The sequence below is a fragment of the Strigops habroptila genome, chromosome 3 (assembly GCF_004027225.2).
Source record: "Strigops habroptila isolate Jane chromosome 3, bStrHab1.2.pri, whole genome shotgun sequence".
In the NCBI taxonomy this organism is placed as follows: Eukaryota; Metazoa; Chordata; class Aves; order Psittaciformes; family Psittacidae; genus Strigops; species Strigops habroptila.
Genome location: NC_044279.2, coordinates 6,688,992 through 6,716,947, shown reverse-complemented (window position 1 = coordinate 6,716,947; position 27,956 = coordinate 6,688,992). Strand labels below are relative to the sequence as shown.

The 27,956-nt window shown below is 39.3% G+C and overlaps 1 protein-coding gene and 1 long non-coding RNA gene across 3 annotated transcripts in view; both read left to right on the top strand.

Moving 5' to 3' along the window:
• UPF2 (UPF2 regulator of nonsense mediated mRNA decay) overlaps positions 1-27,956 on the top strand; it is a 64,830-nt gene that overhangs the window by 4,963 nt on the left and 31,911 nt on the right. For both annotated transcript variants that reach the window (XM_030480461.1, XM_030480462.1), the window contains exons 2-9: positions 1,568-1,947; positions 2,761-3,540; positions 7,938-8,098; positions 9,104-9,301; positions 11,241-11,390; positions 19,535-19,638; positions 20,136-20,221; positions 26,764-26,872. In XM_030480461.1, coding sequence (XP_030336321.1) covers positions 1,586-1,947; positions 2,761-3,540; positions 7,938-8,098; positions 9,104-9,301; positions 11,241-11,390; positions 19,535-19,638; positions 20,136-20,221; positions 26,764-26,872 — 1,950 coding nt within the window. In that variant the 5' untranslated portion in view covers positions 1,568-1,585. The remainder of the gene's footprint in view (positions 1-1,567; positions 1,948-2,760; positions 3,541-7,937; positions 8,099-9,103; positions 9,302-11,240; positions 11,391-19,534; positions 19,639-20,135; positions 20,222-26,763; positions 26,873-27,956) is intronic.
• On the top strand, positions 4,529-6,408 carry LOC115605677. The gene is made up of 2 exons (XR_003990686.1): positions 4,529-5,476; positions 5,938-6,408. It is a non-coding gene; the product is annotated as an uncharacterized LOC115605677 (long non-coding RNA).

Genomic DNA, 27,956 nt, shown 5'->3' with positions numbered 1-27,956 from the left:
CCAGCTCGTTCCCAAGCAGGGTGTGGAATATCCCTTTGGCTAGTTTGGGTCAGGTGTCTTGTTTCTGCTTCCTCCCAGCTTCTGCTCTTCCTCACTGGCAGAGCATGAGAGACTGAAAAGTCCTTAACTTAGAGTAAGCACTAATTACCAACAACTAAAACACTGGTGTGTTATCACTTTATTCTCAGACTAAATCAAAGCACAGCACTGTACCAGCTACTACTAGGAGGAAAATTAACACTATCTCAGCTGAAACCAGATCAGTTTTCAAGCCTGGAGCAATCTTGTCTGACCTCATGGCTGACCCTACTTTCAGCAGGGGGTTAAACCACTTGAGGTCCTGTCTAATGTGCACTGTCCTGTGATCCAAAGTAGAGGTAATGGAAGGGGGAGCAATCTCAGGAGATGTGTGGGAAGGTCAGTGAGGTTCAGGTGCATATGCTTTCGTCAGCCTTGGATATTTTGTCAGATGGAATTCTGTTCACGAGATCTTGTATTCCCCTGGTTGTAGAAACTTCAGGTGCTTTTACGTCACAATTCATGCTGAAAATATAACACTGGCAAAATGATTAATTTTTATGTGTTCTAGGTCATAGAATCATAGAATGGTTTGGGTTGGAAAGGACCTTAAAATCATCTAGTTCCAACGCCCCTGCCATGGGCAGGGACACCTGACACTAAACCATGTTGTCCAAGGCTCTGTCCAACCTGGCCTTGGACACTGCCTGGAATGGAGCATTCCCAGCTTCCTTGGGCAATCCGTTCCAGTGCCTCACCACCCTCACTGTAAAGAACAACTTCCTTATATCTAATCTAAACTTCCCCTAAGTTTGAAGCCATTACCCCTTGTCCTACCTCTACAGTCCCTAAGGAGGAGTCCCTCCCCAGCATCCTTATAGGTCCCCTTCAAATACTGGAAGCTGCTTTGAGGTCTCCACGTGGCTTCTCTTCTCCAGGCTGAACAGCCCCAACTCTCTCAGCCTGTCTTCATACGGGAGGTGCTCCAGCCCCTGATCATCCTCGTGGCCTCCTCTGGGCTCACTCCAACAGCTCCATGTCCTTTTTATGTTGAGGACACCAGAACTGTACACAGTGCTCCAAGTGAGGTCTCATGAGAGCAGAGTAGAGGGGCAGGATCACCTCCTTTGACCTGCTGGTCACTCTTCTTTTGGTGCAGCCCAGGATACGGTTGGCTTTCTGGGCTGCAAGCACACACTGAAGCTGACTCATATTAAGCTTCTCATCAACCAACACCCCCAAGTCCTTCTCTGCAGGGCTGCTCTGAATCTCTTCTCCGCCCAACCTGTAGCAGTGCCTGGGATTGCCCCGACCCAGGTGTAGGACCTTGCACTTGGCTTGGTTAAACTTCATAAGGTTGGTATCAGCCCACCTCTCAAGCATGTCCATTCTTTAGCTCAAGAAAACTTACCTGAAACCTGTATTTTATTCTTTTAAGTCAGACATTTTTGAGTTATCTTAGGAGCCAAGCGAGAGTGAGTGGGCTGTGGAAGAGACTAATATATATAAACAATAAGTTAAAAGTGCTTCTTTTCCTGTGGTTCTGCAGGCTTGCCTGGGTAACACGATGCCAGCTGAGCGCAAAAAGCCCCCAAATATGGAAGAAAAAGAATCTCCCTTAAATAATAAAGAAAAAGAATTTACTGAAAGGCGACCAGTGAGCACCAGGGAGAAGCCAAAAGAAGATGTCAAGGTTGGCATGAAGAGAGAGACTCTAAAGGTTCCTGATGACAAAAAGAAAAAACTGGAAGAGGATAAAAGAAAAAAGGAAGACAAGGAGCGGAAGAAAAAAGAGGAAGATAAAGTAAAGGCAGAAGAAGAACAAAAGAAGAAAGAAGAAGAAGAAAAAAAGAAACTTGAAGAAGAGGAGAAAAAGAAACAAGAGGAGGAAGAGAAAAAGAAACAAGAAGAAGCAGCTGCTCAGCTGAAGTAAGTTGTCTTTTAACAGTTTCATTGTGCTCAGTGCTGTTGTCCTGCTGTCGGGGTTGTGGGTGGGATTATAAAAGATGAACTGTTTGACTCACAATAAAGTGTATATAGCGTTATAAATTCTACATAAATTCTAAGTATGCTTTGTGACTTCCACATAGTTCTGAGTTTTCACCTCTAACCTGTCTTACTTTGGTCTCTAATATGGGGATTAGATATCTCTGTAGGCCAGTTAGGAGGGACCCTATTACCAAGACACTGTTTCTTAGTATGTTATCAGAAGGTACTACAGTGTTGAAGGTAGCATCTTTAGACCAATAAAGCCAATTTCTGGATATTCTTACATTTGAAATACATCATTTTCTAAGAGTCAGGCAATGTCGTAGCCAAATTCCAGCTGGGACAGATGTATTTCACCTACTTAAGATTTTCAGTAGTCTGGGAATAAAAGATTTCCCTTCACTGCGTAATTCAGTAACCTGGAGAAAGGTTGTTGTCCTCTTCTGTAAACTTCATCTTTGTCTGGAGTAAATGGAGTTTTATGTTTGTATCTTAAAGTTTGTTGGGATGAATATGTTCTGCATAGAAATACTTGATAAATTTCCCTTTGTTACAAGCAAAAACATGAAACAGTTTATTTAGCAGGTGCTTTAGCTTTCTAGGATTAACTTGTTAAATATTTAAAACCAGACTATTAAGGGGAAATTGTGTTCAGAACTACCGGAAGGTTTACAACTAAGCCTTTTTTTCCTTTGAACTCTTAACCTGAAATCAGGTTCTGGAATGAAAATGACTCACTTTTATTTCTCTTAGAGAAAAAGAGGAAGCCCATCAGCTCCATCAGGAGGCTTGGGAGCGCCATCAGGCGAGGAAAGAGCTTCGCAGCAAAAACCAGAATGCACCAGACAACCGCCCTGAGGAGAACTTCTTCAGCAGACTGGATTCCAGCCTGAAGAAGAACACAGCTTTTGTTAAGAAGCTCAAAACCATTACAGAGCAACAAAGGGACTCCTTGTCCCATGACTTTAATAGCCTGAATTTAAGCAAATACATTGCAGAAGCAGTAGCTTCTATTGTGGAAGCCAAACTGAAAATATCAGACGTGAACTGCGCCGTGCACTTGTGTTCCCTCTTTCACCAGCGCTATGCTGATTTTGCTCCTTCGTTACTTCAGGCTTGGAAAAAACATTTTGAAGCAAGGAAAGAAGAGAAAACTCCCAACATTACCAAGTTAAGAACTGATCTGCGTTTCATTGCCGAATTGACAATAGTTGGGATTTTCACTGACAAGGAAGGTCTGTCTTTAATCTATGAGCAGCTTAAAAACATTATTAATGCTGATCGAGAATCCCACACTCACGTTTCTGTGGTTATCAGCTTTTGTCGGCACTGTGGAGATGACATTGCTGGTTTGGTACCAAGGAAGGTCAAAACTGTTGCAGAGAAGTTTAACTTGAGCTTTCCTCCTAGTGAGATAATTAGCCCAGAGAAACAACAGCCCTTCCAGAATTTGTTGAAGGAATACTTTACATCTTTGACCAAACACCTGAAAAGGGACCACAGGGAGCTACAAAATATTGAAAGACAAAACAGGTGACACTTGAATGTTGCTTTTTATTTATGGAGAAAAAAAGTAGCTTGTTTATGAAATGCCCAGATTTGTTGCAGTGTTTGCAAACAAAGTCTGTTAATGGTGTGTAGAAGTATATTCTGCAGTGTATCTAAGAAAAAGTTATAAATTTGCTCTGAATACTTAAAAAGCAAAACCCAAAGAGACTCTTTCAATATCTTTAAAGAAAAAGGAGACTGTTCCTTAGCTTTAATTCTCTTAACTCTATTAATTTCATGATCTTCCCTTAGCAGCTGGAGAATAACGCACCTTCCCCAGCTGGTACTGTCCTTTCCCAGTTGGCACAATCTGATTTCTCCCTTTCTACCCACACGGAGCATATGCCACGATGGCTTTAGCTTGGTTTTTGTTAGTGTACCAGTATGGAGGCAAAACGAGGTTAGATTAACTAGGTATCCCTTACCTTTTAGTGTGGGCAAATTCATATATATTAAAATGTTGGGGGTTGTAGACAGTTTGATTCAAATCCTCTTAAATGTCTATATGAAATACTAATATTGAAGGGTATGAGTATACAAACCTTTGAGATCTGAGTAATTTCTACCGTTATGCCATTGTTTAATAATCATTTGCCTTTCTTTAAAGCATCCTGAGTCGTCGTCATTGGAGCCAGCCTAAACCCAACTGCTGGTCTTGAAACACGGTCATTCTTAAATCCTTTTGGAAGCATTCCAGGCAGATAGAAATGAACATGTTACTGTGTGTGTAGGCCCAGGTTTCAACTAAAAAACTGAACATCAATCCAGAGCCAAATGTATGTGTGGAATACATTAACTTTTGATGTTCCCAAACCAAGGCTTTGAACTTAGATCCATTGTGCTGACAGGTATTGTCCTGCAGTCCTGTCCGCTCTCAGTCAGTTAAGTGGTGTATTTCACAGGACCACCAACTGACTTGGGAGTTACTATTATTTCTGATATTAAAGCATATATAAAAGATATTGAAGCAAATATCTTTAAAGTGTGTTGTTGACTTAGTTGTTTGGTTGGAGTGTTTTTTTAAGTTAATGAATAGAAACTTTTATACTTGTATACACAATTATGATTGGTTCTGGGCGTATTGGTTCTGGCTGGGATGTCATTGAGTGAGCGTTACAAAGTTTGTATAGTAGGAAATAAAGTGGAAAAGATTTCCAAGACATAGGAAGAATGTTAAGAAACCATGAAGAAAGAATATAAGTGATCTGGGAGAGGGAAATACATGTTAATGTTTACTTGCACGCTTGATAAAAATGACTGGATAGAGCCCTGAGCCTAGTATGATCTCATCACTGAGCCTGCTTTGGGCAAATCAGACTAGAGACCTCTTCATGCACCTTATCTGAATTCTCCCTATCAGCTGGGTGTAAAGCTTCGTTTTGGAGTAGGAATGTGAAGAACTATCATTTATCACTGGATTAAGATAATCCTATTATTATTTATCTGAATCCTAAGGTGTTTACTGTTTAATAAAAGTTGGGGAATAAGTTTTGTTAAAGAAACAAGATATCAACAACATTTCTTGCCTAATTCTATTTGCTTACAGCATGTCTGTAACAGATACTTGGCATATGCAGCTATGGAAGTGCAGTGCTGAAACTTGCCTAGTAAGAAGTCTGTGAATGCTATTGAAATATTCCTAAACTGTGATTGTGTGTTTGATTGGTTGCTTGCGTTTTGTTTCTTTGTTGGCTATTTTTTGGTTGTTTGGGGTAGTTGGTTTTGTTTGTTTTAAAAAGAGAAAAGAAAAAGTGATAATCCTATTGGGAAAAAAGAGTCCTCTGTATATTTGAAACCTGATCTACTTTGATAGCCACAGCTTTTATTCCCACTGTTATTCCAGAACTAATGAAGTGAACGGGGAGCAAACTGTTCCTTCCTGTGCATCAACAATTTCATATGTTTAGGTTACAATATTTTTGTCAAGTAAATACCTCTTGAATTTATCTGTGTCAGGAGAGTGTGAAAGAAGCTGTACAGGTTGGTTGAATTAGTTGAAAATTAATATGCTAACTATAAGGGTGCTGAGGCGCTGGCACAGGGTGCCCAGAGAAGCTGTGGCTGCCCCATCCCTGGCAGTGTTCAAGGCCAGGTTGGACACAGGGGCTTGGAGCAACCTGCTCTAGTGGAAGGTGTCCCTGCCCGTGACAGGGGGTTGGAACTGGGTGAGCTTTAAGGTCCCTTCCAACCCAAACCGTTCTATGATATGATTCTAACCTCAACAGTGCTTCAGTACTATGTTATCTGCTGAATCATTTAGGTAAAATAAAAGCATTATTAGACACAAGGGTTTCTGCAAGTGGATAATTGGGGAAACTACCTTGAGTTATGCTTTGACGACAAAACCTGGTGGTCTTTTGGTTACACAGCTGAAGGGCACAGCAAACTGTGCAGGCTATGTCACTGGAAGGAACCACTCAATTCCAAAATTCTGGGAGTTTTCAAAAATGAGTGTTAGATATGAAAGAAAACTGCTTCGGTCTAAATTAAGGATGCTTTTAAAATGTGCTGAACTTGCGTTGTGACACTGCATGGAGTTCTGAAGAGACAGGCAGTAAAACAAGTACCATGTGCTGTACTTTTCATCGTATTAAAAAATCAATTGTGCTTTTCAAATCTGCTCAGGATGCTTTAGCTTCCTTGAATTTGTTACCACTCGTCTTTTGGGAACCGAAACTGAGAACTGAAGCTCTTGTACTGTTGTTACAGCACCTTGCTTTTTTGATTTTTTTTAATAATATCACAGCTTCAGTGCTCCTGTTTGAGGCTGCTGTTCCATTTTAAACTCATAGTAAGTATGCAATGGATAGCTGTGTCCATGGAAAGGCTGTGAATTGGCACTTTACATGTTTCCTGAATCCAAACCGAACTCCTGCGCTTCAGAAATTGTCAGGGGTTATTTGATTAGTTAATTTTTCTTGCTCTACTTTGCAGGAGCAGGTGATACGTGTTACACAGGTGTGTTTTTGTAAGAGGGACAAGAAACAGAACTTTAGCTTCTTGCCCTCTAGCAACACATCTGTGCCAAGTTTTGGTTCTGAGCAGGTATAAGGGATTTTGTTGCTTGCCCTGTGAATGTGTTGTGTATAAAGATGATTTCTGTTTTACAGTCAACCTGGCACTGGCAAAAGCCAAGATTGATATCCGTCAACACATTGCTTAAACTAATCTGGAAGTTTTATGCCATAAAATGTTTGGGGTTTTTGGCAAGAACACGGTAGTATACTTATTGCTTAATAAAAGCCTAAAGGTAATGTAATGATACAACCTGCTTTAGGAATTAGGACACTTGCACCCTATTTCAAACTACTTCTGATGCTTTCATCTCAGTGCAGGGTGCATTAGTGGACTAACCATTACAGCTGGTTAGTCCAATGTTACCAGCATTATTCAAGCTACTCTAAACCACATTGGAATCTTGCTAGACAAGCTCATTCTGTCCTTTGAAAAACTTTCTCTTCTGAAAACCCATGTTTGATCTGAGCTTATTTGTACCTATGCAGTAGTAGGAGCCCAAGATGAGGACAAACTGGAACATTGGTAATGGGCAACCGGCTTATTCTTAGTTATCCCAAAATCAAGGATAACAGCCTTTAATCAGTCTTCTGTGGCAGGCTTTGTACTAGTAAAGATTACCTTGTTCTGTATATTTGGTTCAAACTACTGAAGGTTCTTGATGTTTTTGTTTAAAATCCAAGATGGCCTTAATTGTAGTTTGGTAAGAAAACTGAGTTGTACTTTATTGTGTGTCAGCAGTGATTATGTTCCTTCAAATGCAAGTTGCTTTTGAGAACAGATTTCACTTTTAAAAATGAAATATAAAATAAGTATGGATGTTTTCATTAAAGAAAACACAGAGCAAGTGGAAAAAAACCCCAAACTGCTCTTCATTTGGACTGAAAGCCTTGAAATAACTTGATTTGTTGGGGAATGAACAGGCTGCTTTTAACACACAAGTTGTCTGAGCCTCCTGGCAATGACTGCCCACTGAATCATTCGAACATGATGGAAATGTGTTGTTACAGATGTCAAGCAACTTTTATCCAGCTTTCATCTAAGTTGAATGTTTTAATATGAAAAGTCTCTTCATAGTGCAGGACTATTACGGGATAATCATGGCAAAATAAGTTACTTTTTCCTTGTTGGACACCGAAGTTAGAGCTTCTGTAAGTGTACTGAATTCAATGGTACTGAAGTCAGTAATTCAATATGGTTGTTTGGAAGACAAAATTGTCTTGCTCCAATTTTTGCTACCGTGGTCTAAAGTAGAATTCTCACAAAGAGGGAAGGTTAGCTCTGCTCACAGAAATCGGTAGTAGTTCCACATAACTCAAGTTGATTTTAAGAAGAAAGGTTGCCTTACTGTAACTTTGATTTTGTAGGCGCATCCTTCACTCCAAAGGAGAGCTGAGTGAAGATCGACACAAGCAATATGAGGAGTTTGCAATGTCCTATCAGAAGCTCTTGGCAAACTCTCAATCTCTGGCTGATCTTCTGGATGAAAATATGCCTGACCTTCCCCAAGAGAAACCAGCACCTGAGGGTAGGCCATCTTCTAAAGCAAGTAGGGAATGCTGGGCTTGGATGTGGTGGGAAAGCCAACCAAACCCTCTTACTGGTGTGTTCTTTCCATTGGTTTCTTTTTAGTTAGGCTTTCCCCTTTGAGGATATCAATGAATGAATATTACATTATTATTTTAAAGTAATTAAACCTAACATGTAACCATAACTTTTGTATATGCCATGTAATTACAGTAACTTAAATAATATCCCTTTAGATTTGTTTCAGGTAATATAGGAATAAATGGAAAATTATTTTGGCCTAATCAATTCCATTTAATTTAATGCATTTTTAAATATTTAAAGGCCTGTATATGTTAGAGTTTTAAAATCTGATATTCAAAAATGGGTTTGAAGTTACTTTGGGTCATGATGTTATGAGCAGGAACATTTTGTTAAGCCAGATATATCACTAGGTGGCTCTCAGACCTCCAGAGAAGTGCAGCTTTTAACTGGCAGAGTTGTTCAGTGCCTTAATAACTCTCGCATTCTAGATTCAGAGATGTTGTTGAGTGCACCTTTTGTCTGAAGTGATCTTGAGCTTAAAAGGAAGTTTATTTCTTGAACGCCCCTGAATTTAAAATTATTATTTTTAAACTTCTGTTCTTACAATACCATGGGGTGCAGTTCATCACACTCAGTGATTACTTTCTATGCTAATGTGGTTAAAGCCTGTTACAGCTTTCCTTTCTAAAGCCACATAATGTGCTGCTAGAGTTCGCTTGACTGACTTGATTTGACTTTTACCCTGATACTGTGTTTTCTACCAATGTAAAATTTACAGTTTTAAGATAACTCATCGATGCATCTAATATTACAATTGGGTAGTTAAAAGCATTTTAAAGTACACATTGCAATATTTCAGTTGAAACTAGTGGTGGTAATAAATGGTTCTAAAAGCATTTTAGTTTTAATCTTTAAAGTGCCTCCCTTTAGAAGATCAGAAATTTGTGTAAGTAACTTTCTCGTGGTTTCACTGTTTTTGCAGAACATGGACCTGGCATTGATATTTTCACACCAGGAAAGCCTGGAGAATATGACTTGGAAGGGGGTATCTGGGAAGACGAAGATGCCAGAAACTTCTATGAGAATCTCATCGACTTAAAGGCTTTTGTACCAGCAATTTTATTTAAGGATAATGAAAAATGTTCCCAGAGTAAGGATTCTGGCAAAGATGAATCAAGAGGTAGGATGCTTCAATGAGTATTTAAGATGTCTTGTCTAACAGATATGCAAATTTGATGGAAGTAATGAGTCTCTAGTGAAATAAGTTGTGGTGATCAAGTCAGTACACCAGTTTGGATGAATTTTTAGGGAAGAAACTGTAGGATAGGTATTGTGTCTGGGATATAACCTGCTTTAGGAATTACAGCATTTGCACCTTATTTCAAACGTTATCTTCTGATGCTTTCATCAGTGCAGGGTGCATTGTCAGTGGTTACAGCTAGTTTAAAGAAGACAAAAAGTCAGTGCATTTTAATATTGATAGAAGTTGAAGTTTAAAATAATTGGAGATTAACCAATGTGAGTAAATATTAACCTTGCTGTGAGAAACCTGAAAGTTTATCATCTTTGAAAGACATTAGTGTTCATTCTGTGTTTTCCACTAAACCGTTCATGGTGTCTAACTGTGTGTCAGTGTAAAGTTCCAATAGATTTAAAGGTCTGGAGGGTTCCTCACTTTGGACACAGGTTCACAACCAGGCATTGGTAGACTTTAGTTATAGTGGGATAAAAATAACCTTCACCATCACTGGCTCTCAGTGTAACAGGAGATGCATATTTGCATCAGAGCAGTGTTTTGGCATTGAGGAAATGCCAACGAAGACACAGGCTACACGATTGTCTACTACATGTGCAGTAGGTCAGTGTTGGGTGTGAATGGAATTTAAACTTTGTAGCTCATGGCCTTCTTTCTGATTTCTAAATTCTGATAAGAAGGTGTTGAAGCAGCTTGCTCCAGGAGATTGGAATCTCTGTTTTAATAGATTTTTCAAGACAACTGCAAAAAAAAAACCTCAGAAATTTGGTGTGAATACATTGCTCATCCACTTGGAGCAAAAGATTGAGCTAGAGACCTCACCAGGGTCCATTCCAGAGCAGCTTAGTCTCTGATTCTAACCAAGTTGCCTGCTTTGTGAGTCTACTATTTCCATATGATGTGTGCGCTGTTTAGAAGTTGTCACATTTTTGTAGGTTGTTTGCCTTAAATGCTATTTTTTAATAAAGCATAGTCTGCAAATGAGGTTTGAAGGAGGCCTGGAAGAGTAACAAAATGCTGTGGATGGTAATCTCTTGAAAAAAATGCTCTGTGGTGGCCCAGTATTGTGGTCCAAGCAAAACATTAGCTCTTCCTTTCTGAATCTTCATCTAGAGATTCACAGGTTATTAGTTTTCAAGGAAAATAGGATTTTTATTTGACCTTCTATATAACACATTACTTCATCAGTATCTTTCTCCTGTTCTGTTTTTTGCCTTTTTTGCTCAGTCTGTGTAAAAGCTTTGTTTGCTGTGCTTGGTTAGTTTTGTTTTCAGTTGAGCTATGAAGAATATGCAGTGCAAACATTAACTGAGGGGGTTTATCTTTGAAAATGGCAATTTCTGAATAACATTTGTGATACTATTTTGGAGGTTATGTTTTTCTATCTGACCTTCCTAGTATGCAAGTTCTCTTTGCTTGCACTTCCCATGTGATGGCCTGGCTATCCATTTTAAGCACTTTTGGACTTAAATTGCTACATTTCTGCATATCTTCTTCCATTTGAATGTATGAATGTCATCCATTGAAGATGTACTAAATATAGTTCAGAGCAAACCAAAGCACTAAGAATTCTTGGCAATCCTTAACAGACCCCGGTGTAGGTAAATGTTTGCAGTTTTCAGGCTGTTGTGGTTTAGCTGAACCCAGGACACAGGTATAGGAGTAAAGCTATATGAAAGATCTCAAACCACTGAGACCTACCAGATGACAGAGTCTGGTCTCAAGAAGTAGATATTCTTTGCCTGTTTCCTTTTAACAAGACTAAGAGAGTAGAGACACAGGTTTAGCAACGTGAGTCTTCCTGTATTCTAATCATGCCTGCATTTATTTAATGATTTAATATTTCTACTTACCTTTTAAATAGATTCAAAAGATGCCAAAGATAATAAGGAAGCACCTGGGAGCGAGGATTTGGAGTTGGAACTGGAGAACCTGGATATTAATGATGATCCCCTGGAGTTAGACTGTGGAGATGAGGCAGAAGATCTTACAAAAAAGCTTCTTGATGAGCAAGGTAAAAAGAATTGGCTTTAGGAATTATTTGTTGTTTTCTGGTTTGGGGTTGTTTTTTAAGCTTGATGGTTTTTAGTCAGTAGCTAAACTTCAGGAAGAAGAATGATTTATTTACGAAACTAGTAGCTAGAAGCTGTTAGGATTGTGGTCAAAAAAGCATTTGTAACAAGACATTCAGAAACAAGTAAAAAGTATTATATGGAGGTTTCTGTAGTGACAGTTACTGATTCCTTTAGCTTTTAAAGATAATCACACGTGAAGGCAGAGGTCTGAAAAGTGACTAGGAAGAAGAATGAGACTTCAGTGCATAAATGATTTTCTCATCACATGTGCTTAGGGTGCTAATAAAATATTTTCTGGTTTAAACTTCTCTTGAAGTGCAAGATTCAGCTCTGCCTTTGTCTTATGGCTTTACAGAGCAGGATTTAAGAATTCTGACCTCTGATTGTGCATAAAGGGCTGCAAATAGAACCTGTGGAAATCTGGCTGTGTTAGTTTTACCAGGGGAACCAGAAAAATCTTTCTTAAGAATTCTTATGAATCACAAGTTTTTCTTTTAGTGGTAATGAATAGTGGGAAAAGCAGCATCAGGTGTTAAAAGCCAAATTCAGAGGAGCAAGTGAGGCACTGTCTTTGAGCTTAGTTTGTAATACACAGTGGTTTTGCTGCTTTGCATTTCCAGGGACCAGTGCAGATGCTTTTCTTTCATTTCTGAAGCAGGAAACTTATTCTGGGTCTAGAATGTGGGGGAAAAAAGTCACATTTGGAGTCCACCGGCTGGAGATTCTGTGGCTTAAAACTGAAAATACTGCCTGATCTAGGAAATTCCTGATGTCATCATCATAGAATCATTGAATGGTTTTCACTGCTCATCACTGGTCTCCACTTGGACATTGAGGCATTGACCACAACTCTTTGAGTGGTCAATCATCCAGCCTATTCCTTATCCCTTAGTGGTCTGTCCGTCAAATCCACATCTCTTCAGTTTAGAGACAAGGATGTCATGTGGGACAGTGTCAGATGCTTTGCACAAGTCCAGGTAGATGATGTCAGTTGCTCTTCCCTTATCCACCAAAGCCATAACCCCATCATAGAAAGCCACCAGATTTGTCAGGCATGACTTGCCCTTAGTGAAGCCATGTTGCCTGTCACCAACCACTTCCCTATTTTCCATGCACTTCAGCCTAGTTTCCAGGAGGAAACCAAGATGAGACTGGCTGGCCTGTAGTTCCCCAGGTCTTCCTTTTTCCCCTTTTTAAAAGTGGGGGTTATGTTTCCCCTTTTCCAGTCAGCAGGAACTTCACCAGACTGCCATGACTTCCCAAATATGGTGGATAGCAGCTTAGCCACTTCATCTGCCAGTTCACTCAGGACCCCTGGATGCATCTCATCACATCCCATAGACTTGTGCACCTTCAGGTTCCTTAGATGGTCTTGAACCCGATCTTCTACAGTGGATGGTTCTTCATTCTCCCCGTCCCTGCCCTTGCCTTCTGCAACACGAGTGGTGTGGCTGGATCACTTGTTGGTGAAGGCTGAGGCAAAAAGGTTGTTGAGTACCTCAGCAGTCTCCATGTCCCAGGTATCCAGGTGTCCTCTTTCCTTCTGGAGAGGGCCCAAATTTCTCCTAGTCTTCCTTTTATCAATGACACACCTATAGAAGCTTTTCTTGTTGCCCTTGATGTTCCTAGCCAGATTTAATTCTGTCAGGGCTTTGGCTTTCCTAACCAGATGTGTCTGCTCAATTTCTCTGTATTCCTCCCAGGCTATCTGTCCTGGCTTCCACCTTCTGTAGGCTTCCTTTTTGTGTTGGAGTTTGTCCAAGAGCTCCTTGTTCATCCATGCAGGCCTCCTGGCATTTTTGCCTGGCTTCCTCTTTGTTGAGCTGTGTCACTTCTGAGCTTGGAGGAGGTGATCCTTGAATATTATCCAGCTTTCTTGGGCCCTTCTTCCCTCCAGGGCTTTATCCCCTGATACTCTACCGGGCAGATACCTGAAGAGACCAAAGCCTGCTCTCCTGAAATCCGGGGTGGTGAGCTTGCTGCATGCCTTCCTTACTGCCCTAAGCATCAAAAACTCCAGCATTTTATGGTCCCTGCAGCTAAAGCTGCCCTTGCACATCACATTTCCTACCAGCCCCTCCTCTTTGGTGAGCATAATCCTGTTGCTTGTGCTTCAAGCATTGTGCTTTAAAAGCTAAGAAGTTAAAGCCAGAACTTCAAGCCATGAAGTTCATATGAAAGCAAAGAAGCTCAGGCCCTGGCAAAGACTCTATGTTGGTGTTTAAAGCATGGGTTCATTGAACCAAGCTGATGCATGGAGCTGTGGGTCTGAGCATTGAGTGGCTTGAACAAATCCTCAATGTATCAGTCTCAGTTGACCATAGGGATTAGTTAGGGCATATGGATCTTCAAATTGGATGATTCTCGTGTACTGAAAATTAGTTGAGCTGAACTTAATCTTGGAACTGTGCTGGTGTGTGACACCTCACGAGTTCAAAGAAATTAGAGAGCTCTGGAGTCAGACTGTTTCAAACTTGTCCTGGAAAGAAAACAGTCAGGATAATGCTATCACGTATTTTCTTAGGTTTTTCCTTTGTTTATCCAGGCATGGAATGGAAAAAGCCATATCCCCTTTGGAATGAATTTTCCCTTCCATTTATTTACTTTATTCTCTGAGTTACCATCAGCTCATTCAGCTGGGTAAGATGTGAAGTTTTAATTGCAGGATGTTCACCTTCAGTGAGTTGTTATACTCTGGTCAGAGATCTTGAGAAAACCAGCAAAGAGCTTGGTTCCAGCTATCTGTAAGGGTAGTACACATGGATGTTCTCTTGGAATCGAAGGGAAAAAGAGCAGTTCATTCTGGATTGCTCACAGCCTGCTAGATAGGCCAAAAAAGTTTGTCAATAGACATCTACAGGAATGGGGGTATTTCCTTCTTGATTTTTTTGGAAGGGATTCTTGACTTGGGAAGAGGATGCAGATTATTCCAAGTATAGAGACAAAGCAAATAACGTGAGAGTGAGATCCTGCATGAGTGAGGAAGGAGTAACAGGAGATGAGATCAGACATAGAAGGTGCAGCCTCTCTATAGCTGTAGCTCACTGGGAGGCAATACCAGTTTGAGTGTGTACAGTAGCTCAGAGGGCATTGATGGTCATGCTCTTGATGGTAGAAGGTTTCATCATCATATATTAACAATCAATACTAGTTTCTGGTTTTAAATGAGCTGTTGACTAAGCATTAAACATACTCTCATCTGAAAGTTAATCTAAAATATGTCAGAATGAGGTTTATTTTGTCTCATTAAACAGCCAGCCCTTTATGAAACCCTTTTACTCTCTACCTTGTGAAGGTGATTTCATTTGGCTCACCCTGTAGGCTTTTTCAAAGACAAGCTTCCTGCTTGTCTTTGCTCATTAGTTTATTTTTTGTGGGACAGGTGGAGACTTTAGTGTCTTTGAGAATTCTATACCTTTGTCAGATTGCTTTGATACTGGCAAGTAGCTTCAGAAATTAAGGATGGAAATTCAAATAGATACAATTGGTAATTCCTTGTCGTGCTGGAAAACTGGGCTGTAAATTAGCAGCATGGGAGCATTACTTTTGTTGAAACATACAGCGAAACACAGTGATTGTTTTGGGGTGTGTGTAATTCTGAACAGCCCTAGTTGGCAACACCAGATACACAGAATTGACAAAAATGTTAATTTAGGTGTTGTTTCAAGTTCTGTGATGGGTTTCTATCTAATGAACGGGAAGATTTCCTTTTTTCCAGCCTTTTTCTTAAGTAAAATTCCCTTAGGTTTGAAATTAGGAAAACTGGGTGTCCTTCAGCTACAAAATATAGCTTTAGCTTTTCTTCATATGTACTGATCTTTTTGTGCATCTGTGCTTGAGGTAAATTAGTAGTAATGTTTTGTGCAAAGCCAGTGAAGAACGAAACCACTGCATTATGACACTATTACAGACATAAAACAGAGTGTCCCTGGGTTGGCATGGACCTTGAGTGTAGAAAGGAAGGATGCATGAGGTATAGCAGGGACCTAGATCACAGAATCAGAATGGTTTGAGTTGGAAGGGACTTCTAAAGCTCATCTAGTCCAACCCCCCCTGCAATGAGCAGGGACGCCTTCAACTGCATCAAGTTGCTCAGAAAGCCCATAAGGTCCAAGATGAAGAAAAGTAGCTTGAACTATTATTGATAATTTGGTAGTGTGGATTTCATTGGCAGAGGGAATAAGTAAATCACAGAGCAGGAAACAGGATAAATAGGGTAGACAATCCAGTCAGATAGTGGGTACTGCATATCTTTTGTAACTTCTGCATCTCCTTCTGTCACTTCAGTCTTTGCTCCCTGTCCAAATATAGAATCATAGAATCCCAGACTGGTTTGGGTTGGAAGGGGCCTTAAAGCTCATCCAGTTCCAACCCCCTGCCACAGGCAGGGACACCTTCCACTAGAGCAGGTTGCTCCAAGCCCCTGTGTCCAACCTGGCCTTGAACACTGCCAGGGATGGGGCAGCCACAGCTTCTCTGGGCACCCTGTGCCAGCACCCCAGCACCCTCATAGTAAAAGAATTTCTTCCTAATGTCTAATCTAAATCTCCCCTCTGTCAGTTTAAAACCATTCTCCCTTGTCCTGTCACTACTTGTTGTTGTAAAATGTCCCTCTCCACATTTCTTGTTGGCCCTTTAGACACTGGAAGCTGCTCCCTGGAGCCTTCTCCTTTCCAGGCTGAACAAGCCCAGTGTGAGGGAGACAAGACAGTTTTCCAACATGTGTGTTTTCAAAGCAGGTCTCCCCGGTGTAGCATCCTTCACAGCAGTGCAGTGCTTGTTTCTACACTTAGTTCTTAAAGGTCAGAGACTATAATCAGCTAAGTTTAAGGTATGCCATATAAAAGTTTTACATGATACAGTTAGTCGAAGAGGTTTGTTTATGAGGAATTTAGGTAAAGGTTATTTATTTTGTTTCTCTATTGTGTTAACTTTGAGTGAATCTTAATTTTCTTATTTTCAATATGCTCAGGGAAGAGAGAGGGAGCAGATAGCACCGGAGCTGCAAATAGTCACCGCAAACATGCTGAAAGAAGTGAGTTTTGAGGTTGTTTTTAAAAGAGAAGATAAAATGTGAAACATGAAGCTGTGTGAATGGAGACAAAGATGTTAAGTAAGGAATGGCCAGGGTGGAAGCCATCAAGGGTACCGGGAGCAGGAGTCATCTGATGTTAATACATACCTAGTGCCTGTTTGTGTAAGGTTGGTCAGCAGCAGAAATGATGTGTAGAAGTGAGTATGAAGACAACCCTGTTAATGTTGCTACCCTGTTTACAGAGCTAGCAGAGTTCCTATCAGAAGAGCAGGAATTTAAAAGCAGATCTAAAAATATTAATTAAGAAATCTTTTTTTGACTTGTGAGACTAGATTCTGAACACATATCAGAACACACAAACCTTCACATATGTTGAAGGTTTTCCTTCAACAAGATGTTTAACACTATGCTTATGCCAAGTGTTATGCAGAGAGGGGGATCCAGTCAACTATTTGCTCATAGTCTTAGTTTGTACCATCAGAATGTGAGGGCTCCTGCATCATCAAATTCATTTCAGAACCTCGTCTCACAGAGGAATAGCTCCAGGCATTACAAAAGCACTTTGGTTATTTCCATTGTCTGGGTGATACTATACAAAATAGACTGAAACTTTCAGGCAGAGTGGGGTTTCCAGGAGAAAGCCTTCTGCAAGGTTATAGTTTGGTAAAATTTAAAAGATGATATTGACATGAAAGGAGCCAGGGCTTTCACAGAAGGTATGTGAGTAGGGAGGGGGGAAGACAAACAACTATTTTTGGTGAAGCAGAAGATGGTTGGCACCAATTGTTGCAGGAGAACAACTTCAGTAAGTCCTTGGTGTCTTCTGATGCTTTCTCAGTTCTGCTCCCTGGAAACTGCAGCATTGCCTTCATTTCTGGTGAATATAAAGGTGTTTAAAAAGAAAAGGTAATTTTTCTTTCAGTCCCTACAGTGATTATGCTGCATGATTTGATCTGCACCCAGATAGACCATTGCAAATAGTCTAACTAATTGTTGTACATTACTACTTGTAGTGAATTTTTAAAAGAGGTAATGCAGTTTTAAAATGTGCTGATGATGAAAGACTGGAACTCAAGAGGATTGAAGTGCAAAGCAAGAAATTAACTGATTTTTTTCACATGAATTGCATGCTTGGAAACCCTGACCATTTCATTTCCTGTACCTGCTGTAGGTACTACAAAACAGCCTTTCCACTTACAAAGGATCCACATACTGTGATGAGAAAGAAATACAATGTGAAAATATCTTTGGCCCTCAGCGAAGGAGAGGACTAGTGAAAGAGGAGATACATTTGGGAACTGTTGAAATTCAATGTGATAGCAGGGACTCTTGAAAGATTGCCTTAAATAGTGACTGAAATGTCAAAGACTTCTTTAAATTGATTTCAAGAGCATTGAGTCATTTTGCATACAAGATTGAGGTGAGACAACTAATTGCTGTAAAGGAAGAAAGGGGAAGATAGAAGAACATTAGAGGCAGACATGAAGGTGTGGCTGTAAATACCTAAATGGAAGAATGTATTAAAATGAGATTTGCTGCTAAAAATTGTCTTGTTTGAGCTGTTGTATGCATCCTAGTGAGCTCTGAGCATATGGGTGATGAGAGAGTCAGGGTTCCATTAAGCATTTAAAACTTCATGGTCCTCTTTTGTTGAGCATCTGGAACAGCTCCTTTTTTTTTTTCACTCCTTTCTTAGTGAACCCTTCTCTCTTGTTCTTCTGACTTCTAGTTGCCTGTGCAAGAGAAGGAAGAGGTGATGCCATCTGCTTTGATCTCTACCACCTTCAAGGCTGGGTAGCTAGCAGTGCTTCTTGGAGTAGTTTTTAGCATTTCTCTACCTAAGCTCAACCCCTGCCCCTAGCAGTTTCCAAAACCAAGAAAGAAGTTGGTCCTGCTGTGTAGCATCTCAGTTACCTCTTTGCCTTTCAGCAACTTGAAAACAGACCTTCAGTCTTCATGCTGGTTTATCTTACCATGCAGCCTTTAAAGACATAGTGAATTTAGCTGGTGTTGGCTATTTGTAGTTTGCTTGGGTGTGATTTCTGCTACATGAAGTCTGTTTTCCTTTTAAATGCTTCTTAGTTATTCCTGTTACTTCTGGGCATCCTCGAACTGAAAGAAAACCAAGCTTCATCATGTTCTTTTTTCAGGAAGCAGCATTCTTCTGTGTTGCTTTGGCCAAGGAAACCTGGAAAATTTGTTTAAGTATAGCACAAACTTTGCAATTAGAGGATAACTGTAGGGGCATTGCTCTGGTGAGGTCTTCATAGCTAGCATCAGAAAAGCTGAATTCCAGTGGTACAGTTGTCCTGCCGTCTTCTACTTGAGTATTGTTAGGGACTCAATGGGTAGATACAGGTCACTGTTGCTGCTTCCTGTGTTGCAAATTACACAGAAGCATCTGCTTGAAAAACAAGTTGTCACTTGCCATGCAATTGCTGCGTGATCAGCCCTCCATCCTTGTTGCTTCATGGTTCTAGGCTCTGGTTTCAGCACTGCTGAAGGAATTGGGTCGGCCTCTAGCTTTTACAGCCTAAAGTGAAAAGATGTCCAGAACACACTGGTTAAAAGAATAGCCTTAATGGATGCTTTTGATCAAAAATTTTGCTTCTCCTGCAGGACAAACATACAGAAAATGTAGAATTCACAGTTTCATTAAGGTGGTTTAGTTTGTTTTCCCCCATGTTTGGGTCTTCTTGTGGTCCTCCTTTTATCATCTAAAGAAATTACCATCGTTTTCTAGGAATATAGATTTGTTGTTGCTCCTGACAGTATAAATTAGGAGGTAGGAACTTCTTGAATGGGAAGACAAGTTTTAAAGATGATACTTCTTACTTTTGTCAGCATAGGCAATCAATGGATTTTTATTCTTTCATTAAAAAAGAGATTTTATATTCATCCTTATTATATCTCTATATATGTTTGAATCTGTGAATAAGTATGTAACAACTAAACATTACAAACGCACTGTATTTGGGGGATATGATCATAAATCATAATATTTCATCGCTTAAAGATGTGTGCTGCTTGTTTATTTCACTTTGTTAGAACAAGAGGATGAAGAAGCCAGTACTGGATCTCATTTAAAACTTATAGTAGATGCTTTCCTTCAGCAGCTTCCAAACTGTGTCAACAGAGACCTCATAGACAAGGTATAGTTTTCATTTTTATCCACTCTTAAAATTATAATGCTAGATCAAATAGATTGGAAGTAAAGACTTGAAGCTTTTGAGTCTGGTAGGAGCTGAACTATGTTTAAAGTAATTACTTTGGAGGAAACCTTATTTTCCCTCACTTAATCAGTAATTGCCAAAATACCATGTGATACTGATTTTGTTTGCCTGTTTTCTTATGTGCTAGTTTGTTTTAGAAGTAGACTTGGCTTTTTCCTATTTTCCTCTCATTACTCCCTGACAAATTACTCCCCATCTGTCTGAAGCTGCTTGCTTCCTTGCGTTGATCCAAAGAATCAACTGGACTTGTTTTGTAGCTATGTCAGTTCTAGACAAAAATGAAGGTTTTTCTTTATAGCGGTTCATAAAGCAGGAATAGCTCTGTAAAAGATGCTTTTCAAAAGCATGCTATATTGCTTTAAATAAAAACCCACTGCATGAGAGGTGAAGTATTCCATCGACTTTCCTCTTTACAGGCAGCAATGGATTTTTGCATGAATATGAATACAAAAGCCAACAGAAGAAAACTCGTACGAGCACTTTTCATAGTTCCTAGGCAAAGGTAAGAACTGAAGGAGAACAAGCTGGATCCACCCTTTGGTTATTTAATGTGTGTATATGGTTTTTAACTGTTTAAGTTACTGAAAACCAGTGTATATTCCAAGTTGCATTTGTTCATTTCTGAGGTGCACTTCTGGAGTGATTTAAGCATTAATGATCAAGCAATTCCCCACAATATTCTGCCATAGCAGTGTAAATTTTCTGTAATAATTTCTATTTTTAATAATTAGTTTCTCTCATCTGGTACTTGTGTGTTTATAGTTAATCTTTTCATGACCTTTTTTTTACCATGAAAACAACAACGAAACTTACCTTATAGCAAAGGAGGAGGATGTATTTTGTTCAGGAGAACTTGCTCTTCTTTTGTATAAGAGCCTGTGAATAGTTAGAGCACAATGCAGTTCAGGAAGGAGGATTTCTTGTGATATGTTAATTCTGATATAGTACATAGCTATTATAATACATATCTTCTGGAGCAGAGCTGGTTCTAGGCCAGCTGGTTTAGAGAAAGCAAGAGCGGCAGCCTGTCCTCTTGTGTCCATGTAGATCTGTCCGTGTAGAGTTTTGCTATTTCTCCTTGTCCCTCTTTGTGTGAGGTCCCTACACTTAGGAAAAGAGCCTTGCTTACAAAAATGAGTGCAGATATTGAAATAAAACTTTTAAATTCATGGGAAGAATAAGATATTTCTTTCCTCACTGGTAAACTTGTACCTTAAAGAGGCACCATTTAAATAGATGCAATTATGAGGGAGTCGCTTTTCTTGCTCCACCTTACCCTGTTTCTTCTGAGAGGTTGTTTTGATGCTGCTTTTAGTTTCAGTGTTTCATCATCATTTTGGATTTCCTGTTAAGAGTTCACACCACTTTGATTCCATTCCTTTTAACACTGGGGGGGAAATATGGTTAGAGTGTCTGTTTTTTCTCAAGGCTTCTGTAGACTGCTTAGAATAAACAGGCTCTGGTGTTTTGTTTTCATTACTTTTAATCACTTCTTGCACTGTGTTTTCAACCTTAAATCTAGCTTATTTCTACATCCCATCTGTAATAAGCATCTGCTGTGCTAATAACCTTACTCTCTTTGCTGAATATAAATGGTGGCTTGTTTGCTGACTGTATGCATTAACCTGACTCTGCGTTGATACTAGCTTTTGCAACTAGAAGTGCACATAATCTTTCTCTTTATGTATTCTTTTCTCTAAAAAATTATGGTTTTGACACCTCAGTCTTTGGAGACTTTGACAGAGGCCTGATTTTGCCTGAAATATGAATTACTGACAGAGGAGGCAGGCAGTTGAGTATCTTCTGTGTTACATCTAACAAGGTGCTCTTCAGCCCAATCTTATGATGTAGAGGAAATACCAACAGGCTGATAAATAGAAATGGTAATCATGAAATGCATCAAAACACAGTTTAAGAACATTTTTCATAGCCTAGAACATCTACAGCAATGTAAATCAGCAGATGACTTAGACTTTTGTCTCCATCTCTACCGTAATAGAGAGTTTTCCATGGATTTCCATTTTGCAAAATAGAAGTGGCTTGTTGGCTGCTCTGTGAACATACAGTAATATTTTTACCACTGCTCTGTATTTCTTCTTGGTGTTGTAGATTCCAGATTGTTCAAATTGATCATAAACTCTTGGAACCTCTTTGAGGATGCATGATCTTCTTCGTGTAATCCACTAAAGTGTACTATATGGTAATGGCTTGAAGGAACTTGCTGACATTCTGCACAGCAAAAAAGATGCTTTCAAAGAACAACGTGATGGCTTGTAAATTCAGCAGTGTCTTTTCACAGATACCATGAAAGCAAAAGTTAAATTCCCAGTGTTTTGTAGTAGTAATAAAAAGATGTGTCTTTGATCAGGCTATACTAGGAACATGTAAGTTCCTAGAAACACATATAGTCTTCACATTGCCACTGATTTATTGTCTTCCCAATGGTAGTTCCATTATCCTACAAATTCGTTTTAAGAAGAATAACAGTTTAGAACAGTTTTTCTGTAGGAACTCGGACTAGTATAGATGGTGTGGCTGGCTCAAGGAGCTACTGTCTTCATGACAGTTCTGTTCTCTTAATAGTTGGAACTAATACTGAAGCGAATGGCTCAGCTCATGGTTGTTCTTCTAAATATTAATTATTACTATTAAGAAATATTGATATTTCATGTACAATTCTATTTTTAGTATCTTTTTCTGCTCTGAGACCTACTGGACTAGTAAATACTCCAGCTTCCAGGTGTAAGATCTTAAGTTCAGTTATATTTATCTGCCTGTTCTTTTGTCTGCAGTAGCAATGCCCATCTCTGGGCTACTAAGCAGGAGAAGCAGGTTGTTGACTGAGCTTCTTGTTCTGAGCCACAAACAGTTGCAATGGAAGTACCAGCTGAATTGCCCATAGATGCACATGATTTTAAAGGGCAATCTATCCTAATATTTACATTAGCTTTATTACTGCACTTGATAAAGGAGCAGTTCTGCTTTCTGTCTTGAAATCACCATTTATAATCCTTGTAGGAAAAACTCCAGGTGTATATATGGCACATGGTACTAATGGTTGCTATAAAATGCTACAAATTGATTTAGGAAATTATAAAACTCTGCTTCTAAGCTTTGTATACTCTGCATTAACAACGGGTTTGCTTTGTGTATCTCTTCACTGAGCCATAATGATGTGCCTTTACCTTCCATTATTGTTGTTGCATCCTAGTTTTTACTATAAATTCCAGGAGTTTCTGCAGTCTCTCTCCAGGATACCATGGGAGAAGAAAGCTTTTTGTGGTTATGTTCTTTAGGAGGTTTTTTTGGGGTTCTTTTGTGAAACGTTCAGAGGAACAGTGTCCTTGTAGGATATAGATAAAGCAGTACATTTTCCAAACACATTTAGTCTCCAAGCATATCAGATAATGGTGTTGAAGTCTAGCTATTATGTTACCAGCCGCAATAAGGTATTTCAGTAACAGAGTAAGTTCTCTTTCTTCTCCTGAGAGAAAAGTTTTAGGAAATGTGGAGGCACAACGATTTTACCAAGAAAGTACAAAACTGGTTTCGTGCTTGAGGAGTGATGCAGACACTGTAGAGTCAAAATCATCATGCAGTATTGCTGGGGAGTTTCTTACTCTCGCTAGAGTTGGATTGATTGGAACAAATACAGAGACAGAAAACTTAATTTGACAAAAGAGGATGTGTTTTCCTCAGCCAACTGTGGATTAGTGTTAGAATACAACATCATTGCACTGCTCTGCTGAATACTTATGAATGGATTGCATTTACATCTCCATCTGTGATCTAAACCTCCAACTCAACAGAAAGCCTGTTAAAAAGATTTTTTTTCACTGCTAGTATACGAGTGGCTTTCAGGTTTGCATTGGAAAATTGGTTTAAAACTAAACGTTAGCCTTATAATTCAGGACTATGTAGTTTGCACTGAAGTGACAGGGCAGTGATTTAAGCCATACTGCTCACAGCTTTCTTTGCTATCGAACTGCATTATCTTCCTGTACAGATACACATAAATCTATTTAGCTGCATACTGCAATTTTGCTGAATTTTTTCAACTGCAGTATGAGCAGTTTAAAATCTCTTCTTAGGCCTTAAATTCTAAACAATTCTAGACAAATGCTAAACAGCAGATAGGGGCTGTTGTGGCTTCTGATGTGTTTTTTGCCATCCCCATCTATGGTGAAGTTGCACTTTTATTTAGCAAGAGATCTGTTGTCCATCATGCAGAAATTTTTAGCATTATCATTGGTTGTTCTTAATTCTGAAATTGGCTGCTTGTTGAGTGTTAAATAATTCTGAGCATTTGAACTCAGAAGTTGTAAACCTCCTATATAGCTACTTTCTTTCAGCTCTATATCCTGAGAATCCTCCGTACCAAGGTCCTTTTTGTTCAGCTGAACTTACCAGTGTTTCAGTGGCCTGTCTCATTCAATGATAAAACTCAGAGATGTGCTTGAGATCAAGGAGTTCATGCCACAGCTAAGAAACAAAAGCAAACAGTGCTTATCCGGTAGCATGCCACTTCCACAGCATCATTCTCTTCTCGCTGAGCAGTGTGGGTGGCACTTTGTACGCGTTCAGGCCCAGAGAATACACTGCATTTATCTGGATTTGGATTTGCTTGTGAGGCAGGAGTTCTTGCTCTGTTGCCTCATTTTTTAAGCTGTCTTTCTGGTAGAATCCCAGTTAATAAATGTCCAAGATGCCTCCTTCACTCCTAGGTATAAAATTTTGGGTATACCCGTTCTAGGGAGTTTGCAGTTAGGATTTTAACTGAGCTAAGCTTTAGGGTTTTGGGTTTTAAAAGATGTGCTCTTAAATATTTCACTGAGGTGCAGTCTGTGTGATCCAGTCGACTAGATTACAACCCAAGGTATGTGGTCAAAATGACAATGGTCAGAAGTAATGTTCTTTTACTGTGATAGTTATCCTAGGTCTTGCTTCATAACATAGAAGAGCAGGAAGAGAAAACAACACTGTGGGGTTTGTGGTCGCCTTAGTTAATTTCTGCCCCACTTCTCAAGAAAAAGAAATGCTTTTGGAGAAAACAGAAAACATGGATTAGCCGTAATGCAGGTACCAGTAGATGGTGCCACTGGTACTGCAATCTCTCCACTTCTGAACAGGAATTCTTGTCTCCCCTGTGAAAGGGAACGGATTCCATCTCCAATTGCCAATTTCACAGTAATTGACCCAAGGCTTTTCCTTATTATATTTCACCTATTTCAAAACACGCAATCTTAGTATTCATCCCCATGAAGAAACCTTTTGTGTTCTGTGAGGGAATAACGACAATGTGCTCTAAGACTTTAATTTCCCCCCGGGTATGTTCAGTTTACAGAGATGAAATTATTAGCTCTCAGCAGGCAGGTACTTGTTCAGCATAAGCTTTCTGCTACTTGTCTTAAAAGAGGTGCCGTGCAGAAATCCCCTCAATTCAGCCCAAGTCCTTGCTCTAGTTTAGCTTTTGTTTGTGTGTGTGAAGTAATGAGACTTTCACTTCTCCGCAAGTTTATGGCTAAATGCTTAATAACATCATAGTAATTTGCTGTGGCTAGTCAGCCTTGACTGTGTGTTCCAGCAGCCTTGAAAAATGTAAATACTGCTTCAGTTATCGATTAACAAGAGAGAATGAAAAAGGTTAAATAGGTAACTGGGATACCTGTAATGTTTTACCAGGAGTTTTAGGGATTATGAGGAGGCTGCTTAGCTGTGCCTCTTTCAGGCAGTGTATTCTGATGCTTCTGATCTGCAAATTAAATACATAATTAGCCCTCTTGCTGTGAGTGGATATTAAAGACCTTGGAAATCTGCTGTAGTAACATAGCCGTAGAAAGGAGAGGGGAGGCAGTCATGTGTGCTTTGGTTTTGACTTGATTTTCTGGTTTTACTTTGTGCCAGAGCAAGATCTATGTAAATCTAAAATCTGTGCTTTTAGATTTCTTCTTTTCCTTTTTTTCTTATTTTCTTTTCCCTTGTAGTAAGGAAAACCTTAATCCTTCATAAAGTGTAAATTCAAGATCCGTTTTTCCCTTACAGGCAATTTCTCACTTGTAGCATGCAAATTTAAGACGTTTTTCTCCACTTAAAACTTGTTCTATGGTTCATCTGTTTACAGCATTTATTCAGGCTCTGAAAGTAAACCAGAAACACCTTCTTCAATTTGTTAAATGATATTATGAGGCCTCAGAGTGCGGTTGGTTTCTCTGCATTTAAAAGCAATACCTGCACATTTATGCAAAGCAGTTGTGTTATATTCTGTGTCCTGTTACATGATGCCACAAACTGGGTTTAAGGGCATTTATCCCATCTCTACAACCAGATAGTCTTTGATGGAAAGAAACAAAGTCTAACCTAAGGAGAACACAAATTGCCCACCAAAATTCCCTAAGGGAAAAGTGATACTATGAAATGGGTGTGAAGGCATGTAATCAAGCAAGGAGGAAAGAAAATAAGGGAAGTTCTATAGAAAACTTTGAGAGATTACAATTTGTGGGAGTATCAGCTGAGGTTTGGGGAAAAGGGTTGCCACAACACATCTGCTGAGCTTTGGTTTATTTAATAACTACTCCATTCACTTAGAAGTTCACTGCCTTAAAAATAAAGATGTTCTTACCTTCCTGGTTATGTCTGCTGGTACTCAGAGAAGAGAAATAAAAGCAATAGCAAATGGAGTTGTCTGTAAGAATTCTTCGTTTTCCTTATTGAGAGGGATCAGGATTCTGTTTGTATCTGGTAATTTCTTAAAGGTCAAATTCCATAGCTGAGATGGTGTTTGGTGTTTCACCCGAGGCAGTAGTTTTGAAAGGAAATGAGCTGTGAAGGATTCCAGTAGGATGGGGTAACCTACCTTCTTGTATTGCTGTTTTTACATGATACTGCAGTTGGAAGCGTGAGCCCATGAAATTGCATGTAGTAGTAGTTCTGTTGGTATATGCACATTCATTCCTTTCACAAGTAAAAGGGTAACCATACTTACAGCCATAAATACAGTTTTGTCTATGAATTACTTGTCTATTCTTACAATCTCCTTTGTTGCAGGTTGGATTTGCTACCGTTCTATGCAAGGCTGGTCGCCACATTGCATCCCTGTATGTCTGATGTAGCAGAGGATCTTTGTTCCATGCTGAAAGGGGATTTCAGATTTCATGTATGTTCTGTTGATTTAGTGGTTTTGCATTCAAATTAATGATAACAGTCTGATAACAGCCATCCTTTGGGGAATAAATAACATTTGATATTGTGGAGGTGCTAATTCTGAAATTTGGTGAATATTTTTCTATCATCTGAGTGGATTTGTTCTCAAATACTGGATTTATCCATTTAAAAACAAAATTGTTTTACAACTTACCATATATATTTGTATATATATCAAAATGAGCTGTACAACAGCTAAAACAAATAGCAAAAATTAAACTGTGCTCCAGCTGTGTTAGAGTTTTCTGTGAATTAATAACTTGCATTTAAAATGAGAACTGACTTACTCCAACAACACATTCCCCGTTACAAGGTTACTGTTGTAATCTAGTGCTTACTATTGTAATGTAGTGCTTAATTCAGTTATTTTTTACAGTTTTCATCAACCAACGTTTTCCTCACAAATGTATTTTTCAGTGTTGTTTCTTTCACTTTGTTCTATGTTTATTAATCGAATCGGTTATGGTGCACAGTGATGATGCCATATAAAACTGTTTCCAAGTTTTATATGGCATAAAAACATGCCATAGAACTTGGAAACCAGTGAAGGAATCATCACTGTGGTGATTTTCTTTCTAATATTGACATTTAAAATGTGTATGAATTGCTTACTTAAAGCCTGAAGTCTAACTATCTGAAGTTAACTGTACTCAGGAAAAGCTATTTCTGTTGAGGAGAAATACAGGTTTGTATTTTGTGGGTTATGTTTAGACATAGATTTGTACTTTGTTAGTAAAGTTATACTGGATATCAGTAATTTTAAAAGCAAAAAAAAGGAAAGGGGAGTTAGGGGGAAGTCTGGCCTTTATTAAACCTGACTTGCAAAAGCTGTCAATGTTTAATATTTCCTTAGGGACTAGGTGGTCCTATTCATTTAAAGACTACTTAATGATTCTAAAAATGTAGAATCTACAATACATAACCACTGCTTCACTGTGGTAAAAGGGATTGGCCGGGTCGATGTGTGGTGGGTGGTTTTGGGGGGAGTGGGGGTATGGGGAAAGAAATTGGAAAGCTTCTGAAGAAACAAGGTTGTA